General features: G+C 37.1%; 1 protein-coding gene across 3 annotated transcripts in view; it reads right to left on the bottom strand.

Moving 5' to 3' along the window:
• Positions 1 to 1026: 1026 nt before the first annotated feature.
• Positions 1027 to 9605, bottom strand: part of RYK (receptor like tyrosine kinase) — an 88801-nt gene continuing 80222 nt past the window's right edge. For all 3 annotated transcript variants that reach the window (XM_080801044.1, XM_080801045.1, XM_080801046.1), the window contains 2 exons: positions 4326 to 4462; positions 1027 to 3399 (listed from right to left, as the gene is read on the bottom strand). In XM_080801044.1, coding sequence (XP_080657170.1) covers positions 3288 to 3399; positions 4326 to 4462 — 249 coding nt within the window. In that variant the 3' untranslated portion in view covers positions 1027 to 3287. The remainder of the gene's footprint in view (positions 3400 to 4325; positions 4463 to 9605) is intronic.

Here is a 9605-nt window from a genome sequence, read left to right as displayed (position 1 = left end):
ATATAGTCTACATGTCACACTCCTAAATCAGTATGTTCAATGAAAACTCTTCCTTGAGCTGCAGACTCTCATCTGTCTACTTAGATAACCAATTGGCACCTCAAACATGGCCTAAACAGATAACTGATTCGTTCCATCTGCCAAAGCAAAATCCTGTTCCTTCTAAAGGTTTTCCATCTCAGTATATATTCTTGGCCACACAACCAGATGCCCAAGCTCCAAACCAACTAGTCATCCCTGATTACTCTCTTTCATTCTCTACCTGACCCTCCAACAGCCAAAGGATGTAGGTCCTGTTACCTTCAAAACATGTCTCCAATCTGCCCCTTCCAAACACCCATACTACCCAAATTGCTCCAAAACCGGTGTCTCTTCTTTCCTGAACTATGCAGCAGTTTCTTAAAGACTCTTATTACTTTCCCCCTTGCCTCCCTACAATTCAATCTTTACAAAAGACCTGGCATAATATTTTTTAAATGACAAGTCAAATCATGTCACTCCCTTATTTAAAAAAATCCTTGAATGAAAAATTCCATTTTATTTAGAATAAAATATGTGCCCCACAGCTTACAAGGCCCTGCTACTCTCTGTTACTGTATCTCCCAGACCTCATCTGGTACCCTCCCATCCCTAACTACATTCTAGTCACATGGGCCTCTGTTCTCTTCTTCCAGCAGCAGCAGCTGGAAGATGAACAGGTAGGGCCAAATCTAGAGGACAGCTTGTTCCTGCTTTAAGGCCTCTTCAATTATGTCCCTTCAGCCTGGATCTTTTCATAGCTGGTGTTTTGTCATTCAGATCTCAGCTCAAATGCTACCTGCTCAGAGAAGCCTGGCTAAATATTACACCTCATGTTCTTCTCTATGATACTGTTCTTTTTACTTTTCATAGCACTTACCAAAATCTTACTTATGTCCATTATCTGCTTCTCCCAACCAGAATGTAAAATCTGTAAAGGGAGGAACCTCATCTGTCCTACTCCCTGCATAGCTTGAGAGCCAGACATACAGACATACATACAGACATACATAAATACATATGTATTGAATGAATAACCCAATCCTCCTTGATTCTACAAATAAAATTTTCTTACAATGGGGTGTTATAAGAAAGGACAGACTGTAATAGAGCTCTAGGTCATTAGAGCCAGCTTATAATATCACATCAGCACTTTGTTAATTTGCTTCTTTCCTTAAAAAAAAAAGTGTATTTTCTGCAAAATGTCTTCAGTACATATTCACACCCTAGAACAAAAAACAATTGGAAGATGACCAGCCACAGAAATCTTGTAACTGCTCTTTTCATCGAAGTCAATGACTCCAAGTAGCTCAGCAAGAAAAATCTATTTGAAGTCTTAAACCACCTACCAAAACAAATGCACATACATAAAATAAAACAGCTTACAAACACAAAAAGATAAGGTTAAAGGCATCACACATCCCAGCAAACTGAGAGCACCTCTGAGAGTACCTGCTAATTTGGGATAAAAGTCAGATGTCAGCACTTTTTCTTTTGAACCAATCTTGTACAAAGAACTGTGATTTCTAAACAATGCAATAATGTGAACACAAAACAGAACGCACTGAATGTTGAGAGGGATGCTAGAGTTGAACCATTCTGTGTGCATAATACATATAAGAACTAAAAAAGTATTTGTTGACTGAATGCCCTCTAAGATTACAGGTTGTGAACAAAAACATTTGTAACTTTTGAAGAATTCAAAGAGCTTTCAGAAAACTGGACATTCAGGGGGCTGAGTATTTCATAACACCAAAGAACCAGTGTTATTAATAAATGGTACTCAGTAAAATCATGTTCTTAGGTTGCTTTTGGCAGAGCATGTGTTGTGCGAGCTATTTTTCCTGATGTGCTGATTCATAAAACTTCAACAATGGCAAAAACCTCCAACTGCTATACATTCTTCCTAATATACCTATGAGGACAGGAGTACAGGCAGGCACCCATAGGCCTAACAATTTAGGACGCTCATTCAACTCTGCCTTAGGTCAACTACAACCAAGCATAAATACATATATATCCCTCATTTAATGGCTCTGGAGAAAAGTGTCAATGTTGTAATACTTCCTTGTAATAATGATCCCAAGTTATTAGAACTAGGAGACTGAGTAGAGTCAGCTGTTAGGGCTTAGAAGCCTGATTACGTGGGTATCTATCTAGCTGGTACATGTTCAAAGACTTACCAAACACAACCAATCATTCATTAGGAACAATATTTTCAATACTATTATAATATAAAACAAATCTTTTAATTTTTCAAGTGTTTTAAGAAACAACTTTATACTTAAACCAGCCTTGAAGCACAAAATTCACCAGTTTACTTTTTTGTTTTTTACACTATCCAGAACAACTGAAACACCCCCTCTGTGCACAGCACTATTCTAGGTGCAATAAAAGGGATTCTTAACCTTAGAAACACGATTTCACTTTCTGGAATAGTATCATCTCCTTTTCCAGAGAGTAAAAAATAAATAAAATCACCATCGTTTACTACTTACTGACTGACCTGCCCCCAGACTACTTCTGGCTGATGGAAATGCTAATTCCTGTCAAATTTAAGTGTTTCAATGAATTCATCTTCTACTTTCCCCAAAATAAGAAGGCAGAAATAATTTTCATTTAAAAAATAAAAAAGAAACAGTTTCCCATAAAAGGACAATTTCTAAGGTTTTTTTTTTATTTTTTTTACCCTAGCTTTTAAGTTTTCTTCCTCCAATATTGCCTTTTCCTATACAAGGCAAACCAGACATCTTTTTGTGTTGTTTTCCTTTTCCTAAGAAAAAGTAATATATCTTGAAGACAAACCATTCCCAGGACTAGTGATAAATATTGAAAAAAAAAAAAAACCCAACAACAAACTTTAAAGGTGAATCACCTACATTACCTTGATGAAGTAAAACAGTAAAAAAGCAGTTGGCACTAAGATAGCTATTCCAAGTATCTGTGTTTAAACAATTTTAAAAACTGTTTATTTATTTTGTAAGAATGTACCCCTAGTCCAAAGTAACTATGTTTTAAAAAATCGGGGGCCAAAAAATTTATAAAAAACCCTTTCAGTTCAACCTAATAAAAATGATATCTAGAAAATATTCCACATTATTAAGTCTGTCTTTAAAAGTTCCGATCCTAAAGCATTCCTAAGGCACAGTGTTCCGGAAGGCATATGTGCTTCTGCTGGTGGTGCATGACGTACAAAGCATCCATGACTGGTTCCAAGGGAGCCCCAACAGGCACCGTGCTCCTGATGCCGTGGGACTGTGAGAGGTGAGTCAGACATAGGCCCCCAGGGCTGCGTGGAACTCCGTGAGACACTGTACCAGCTGCTGGAACTTGGGCCTCTCCTCTGGATCTAAGGCCCAGCAACAAGCCATCACAGCAAACCTGCAATGACAAAAATGGAAAATTGGGCTAATGATGCAACAGTACTCCTAATCTTTTGGTCAATTCGATGCCAGCTGTTTTCTGTCTAAAGGTGGGCATGGGGAGAATGACATACTAAAAATCAATGATATTACTCTATGTTAGCAGTTCTAAAATGAAAAGAAACTAAAATGAGTTATCTGAATTTATGTGTGGATTTCAACTCTTCATAACATCATAGCAAAATACATCAGCAAATATAGAGAGTTCATGTAAATCCCTAAAACACAGACAAAGTAATAACCTGTATTTTCCGAGAGAAAGAACTTGGAAGAAGAGGAAGATTAAGCTCTAAGCACCCTGGATCTACAGTAAAATCAGTGCAAAAGCTGCCACCTCACCATGGTATAGAAACTTTCAGGGGATTCAGGAAGCAAGACCACAGTCATCTGTGTACTCAGTCACCCCTGAATAGCCTCCTGCCCACCTTACTCCCTTTATATGGGAACATTACCTACATGACGAAGGCAGGAAACAGGAACTATCTCAGCCTGGAACATTTTCCTTATGTATCAGTTGATACCAAATGGCAAGGCAAGATGACAATGAGAGAGGCTTTCTGTAACTAAGGCTGTATAAATAAAACTCGGATACTCACTCTGCACAGAATAACTGATACAGTATTTCCTTACCATGTACATTATTGGACTCTCAGATTAGACTAAGCACTACAAGTAAAAGAACTATAAGACGTTCTGATGTCCAATGCATTAAAGAGTAAATGAATCTGGCTGGCTCTGTGGTTTTCTATGAGTTTAATTCAAGTCCAAAGAGTCATTACTCTCCAGAGGGAAGTCTCTGTATGAATATGAACACCTGCTCTTCTTCTTTTATCCCAGTATCATAAATGGAATGAAACCCCTGTCTTCAAGCTCAGAGAAACTCACAGCTCATCAGGACAGTTGATTGGCTGGGCTATTCGATAACCATCTTTCAGGTATGCGGCCATCTCAAAGGGATCAATGTCCACATAGGGTGTCTGGCCCAGAGTCATGAGCTCCCACAGTGTCACTCCGAAGGCCCACTGAGGAAAAAAGGAGAAACACAATGAAGGAAATGCAAAATACTTGTCAGAGTGCTGTTGCCTGTGACCAGGTATGGAACAAAAATAGCACCTGACTCTTAAGGAAAGCAAAATATTATCTACAAAAAGAAGTCTACCATAGCTAGTTTCTCCTGCTGAGAGAAAAAAGCATTTTAATGAATGCACCCTTTAATAGGAATACCATTATTATATATTCTAATATATTATATATTCTAAGGTAATTAGATCCCTTGGAAAGAACAGTTTTTACTGCAGATTACAAGACCAACCACCCCAAACTGCTAATTATGTCTAAAATTTTCTTAATATGAAAAATGTTACACTGAATAAGTATTGTTAATCTACATAATTGAGAAGTGGAAAATAAATTTAACTTTAGCCTAACTGGAGGGAAGAGAATTCTGAATAAGTTAACTATGTAAACTATGTGAAAATATAAAATGTCATGGATTTTTACTATACTTAAATGATTGAAATTAACAGATGAAGGTATCCTGAAAAAAGATTTTCTAATCTTGCTTGAGTAAAAAATCAGATTTGTTCAAAATCAACATGTGAACTACTGGTAGAAACAGAAATCAAAAGCAGTGACTAGAGAGTTCATTCATGGTCCAACCAGAGCTCCCCATTTTGGCTCAGCTATGGTTACACTGGCTCATAAGGATTATGCAGAGGGCAGGTAACATGTCTACACAGTTACTGCCATACAGCCAGAAAGGACTCAGAGCAGGGACTCCTGCTGATCTGCTGCCACCCACGAACCCTGAGATGAGAACAGCTAAACTGGATGAGGAGGAAGATAACATTTTTATGAGTCCCTTCTGTTCTAGACATTTTGAATCCTTTATCTCCATCTAATTTTCACAACAAACCTGTGAGAACTGGTAGCCCAATTTTACAGGTAAGAAAACTGAGGTTCAGAGAGGTAATTGGTCCAAAAACCAAAATTTTTTAATGAGTGAAGGAGAAAGAAATAGAGAAAAGGAAAAAACACAAGTTAAAAACAAGTCTGTTTGCAAGATCTGAGCATAGTGCATTAAATTTTAAGTAATTATTTTTCAATAGTAACAAAATCCAGAAATACTTCCTAAAATACACAGGTTTTTAAAAAACCTTATATTAGGGAACAATAATAAGAAATTTTATTTCTTATTATAATCTATGAAAATAAAACAAAACAAAAACCCAGCGGACAGATATCTTTTAGGGTATTTTAAAAATATCAGTGGAGAATTCTATACCAAACCAAATATACTTCAAAAACGAAGGCAAAAATACACACTTTTTAGACAAACAGAAGCTGAGATGGAAATCTGGATCTACAAAGAAAATGCATAGTATTAAAAACATGAGTAACAATTAGATTTTTTTTCTTATTTTCAAGTTTAATGAATTGTTTAAAGAAAAATAGTAACAATGTATTGTGCGGTTTATAATGTGTATAGTAGCAAAATGTATGCCCACAGTAGCATAAAGGGTAGAAGAAGATGACAAATGGAAATATTAAGTGCTTATGTTAAACACAAATGGTATAATATTATTTGAAAGTAGAGGGGTACATCATAAACTCTAGGACAGGTTTCTCAACCTCAGCACTATGTATACTGTGGGATGCACAATTCTTTGTTGTGAGAGGCTATCCTGTACGTTGTGGGATGTTTAGCAATATCCCTGATCTCTACTCATTAGATGCCCCAAGTGTGATAACTGAAAATACCTCCAAATGTCCCCTGGTGGGAACGACAAAACTGCCCCCTGTTGAGAACAACAAAATCGTCCCAAGTTGAGAACCACTAAGCTAGACTAATCAAAGAAAATAAAGAACACAAATTACTGATAATCAGAAATGAAAGAGGGACCATCATTACATCAAAAAATACAAACTCAACAACAGTTAAATTTAATAACTTAGATGAAATGAATAAATTCCTCAAAAGACACAAATTACCAATAGGCGTAATAAATAGAAAACTTATGTAGCTTTTATCTATTAAAGAAATTGAATTTGGGTTGCCTGGGTGGCTCAGAGGGTTGAGCGTCTGCCTTTGGTTCAGGTCATGATTTCGGGGTCCCGGGATGGAGCCCTGCTCAGCATGGGAGCCTGCTTCTCCTTTCTCCCATTTCCTCTGCCCCTCCACTGGTTCTCTCTCTCTCTCTCTCTCTTTCTTAAATTAATAAATAAAATCTTAAAAAAAAAAAAAGGAAGAAAAAAAGAAAGAAAAGAAAAGAAATTGAACCATAGTTAAAAATCTTTTCACGAAGAAAACTGCATCTCGTTTCACTGGGTGAATCCAATCAAACTTGAAAGAAGAAAACAGGACAAATTTATGTTCGTTCCCTACGGATGCCATAATGAAGTACCACAAACTAGATGGCTTAAACAACCGTATGTGTTATCCCACAGTTCTGGAGTTTAGAAGTTCAAAATCAAGATGTACCAGGGCTTGCTCCCTCTAAAACTCATGCGGAAGGATCTTTCCCTGGTTCCACGACCTGAACCAAAGGCAGATGCCCAGCATCTGGTGGTGGCCACAAGTCCTTGGTGCTCCTTGGCTTGCAGACACAGCCCTTCACGCTCTGCCCTTCACGGACATTCTCCCCTCACATGTCTGTATCTCTTCTTACAAGGATACTAGTCATGCTGGATTAAGGTCCACCCTAATTGAGTAGGACCTCATCTTAATATTATTATCTGCAATGACCTTATTTCCAAATAATATCACATTCTAAGGTGAATTCAAACTGTTCTACAGAGGGGCACAATTCAACCTACAGCACAATCCTATGCAAACCCTTTCAAAAAACAGAGGAAGGTGAGTATTTCCCAATCCATTTTGAAGCCAGCATTCCCTTAAATACCAAAACCAAAAAGTTAAGTCTTTGGAACTTAGTATCATTTTCATTGACAGATCATTAGGGTGGAGCAATGCCCATCCCAGAAGTCTGTGTTCTTGAAGGGGGTAGGGGGAGAGGAAGGGAGGAACAGATGCAAATGCATGTGTAGTTTTAAAATCTCTATAGAGGGGCGCCCAAGTTGGTTAAGCGTCTGACTCTTCATTTTGGCTCAGGCTGTGCGCTCGGGGTCATGGGAGCCCCATAGTGGGCTCTGCATTCCGCATGGAATCTGCTTAAGGTTCTCTCTCCCTATGTCCCTCCTGCTTATGCTCTCTCTTTCTCTGAAATAAATCAATCTTAAAAAAAAAAAAAAATCTCCACAGAGACAGAATCTACTAGAACTTTCCTTAAAATTACTAGCTTAGGGGTGCCTGGGTGGCTCAGTCGGTTAAGTGTCTGCCTTTAGCTTAGATCATGATCTCAGGGTCCTGGGATGGAGCCCCATATTGGGCTCCCTGCTCAGCGGGGAGTCTGCTTCTCCCTCTCCCTCTGCGGCAACCCCTGCTTGTGCTCTCTGTCAAATAAATTAAAAACAAAAACAAAAAACTAATGGTTTAAAAATGGAAAAATGATTTCAAATTAATAAAAGTTAAAGGAAGGTGCCTACATACATCCAGGTATCTGTCTATCTTAAATCTGTCTATCTTAAAAGTGTACTCTAGGTAAACTTTTAAAAATAATGACAGTGATTAGTAATGCTTATTTAGCATTTTAGTAATTTTTAGTTTAGTAATTAAAATGATTTTAAAAATCATGTCTAATTTCCATACGGAAAGGTAGTTCACTACTCTGATGGAACAGAGCCCAAAGAAGTAAAACTGGTTGGTTTTACAAATGAGATGGATCTGTTCTTATTCACCAATTGTGGCAGCAGCTGTAGAAAACGAATAATCAATCCAAACTAGATTTTGGAGGAAGAAACAATGGGAATGAGTAATAAGTGATACTGCCATTTTGTACACAGGGACTAACCCATCCAATGACAAGGGAGGTACACTCTAACAACTTCTGACTGTAAGGGGCCTTCACAGTAATGCTGTTGATATGTGAGGTATGGAAGGTATCCAGGTATGAAAACAGTATAATCTGTATAAGCTGACTTTAAAAAACTACTTCTTTCACATTGTTTTGTCTACATTATTAACACTAAGCATCCACCTAAGGTTCTCATATTACATATTGCAACACTAAAAAACACCAAAACGAAGAACAATAAAGCCACAGGGTACACTGCTGTTTCATTTCCTTAAAAGTCAACAAAAGTGATTAATTACATGTTGGCTCACCAACTCTTTAAAAAAAATCAAGACCAAATAGTATGAGGATGATTTGTGGAAAAATTGCTCTCTAAAGTCTTCTGATAACTAAGCCATTTAAAATTTCGACAGACTTATTCTATAACTTCCTTTTGTTTGACGTTGTTGAAAAGGGGGCAATAAGGTTAAGCTGTTTTTTCCAGAGTTTTATGAAAGGCTGCTGTTACATCCGTTTAAAGAACATTTAGAGAATAACAATGTTCTTTTATTAATCTTACTATTTTTCTCCCAATTTGTGTTATTTTATAGGTTCTAAATATATAGGATATGAAACTTTTTTCACTAACAACAAACACTGATGTCAGCTGTCAAAGTATATAAATAAGATTCTTTTCTACTCTTTAATGTAATATTAACTAATGCTGGGGCTGTAAGAGATTTCCATTCTGTTTCTTCAGGAATTTATCAGGCAAGGCTGACCTCTGTGTACTACACACTGCTGAGAAAAGAATTTTGTCCATTTCTAAAAGGTCTCATCTGACTACAATGAAAGCAGCACCATCAGGTGTTTTATGATTGGCCTTTCTGTTAATACTAGAAACCTAACACCCCCTACTCACATATGAAATGGGATTCAGATGACCAAAGTGCAATTAATTTAATCTGGGTAAGTGTTTTCCAAGCTTGAAAAAAGAGAAGAATCATCTAGAGTGTCTATTACAAGTACAGATTCCTCAGTCCTATCCTAGTAATTCTGAAGCCTGGAACTCAATATTTAAACAAGAGTCTTTGTTTTGTCTTAAGACCTAGAAAATTTAGAAATTAATCTTAGATATGTTAGCAGTACTGGTCAGAAAACAAAGATAGTTCTTATTTCTATTTTAGTATGGCTAATATTCAATAAAATGCCATAAAGTGCTCCATTTGATAAGACCTGATATATGTATACTCTCCTGCAACCACTGCCACAA

The sequence above is a fragment of the Martes martes genome (genome assembly GCF_963455335.1).
Source record: "Martes martes genome assembly, chromosome: 1".
NCBI classification, from domain to species: domain Eukaryota; kingdom Metazoa; phylum Chordata; class Mammalia; order Carnivora; family Mustelidae; genus Martes; species Martes martes.
The sequence above is the reverse complement of the archived record's forward strand: the minus strand, read 5'-3'. Positions and strand labels throughout refer to the sequence as shown.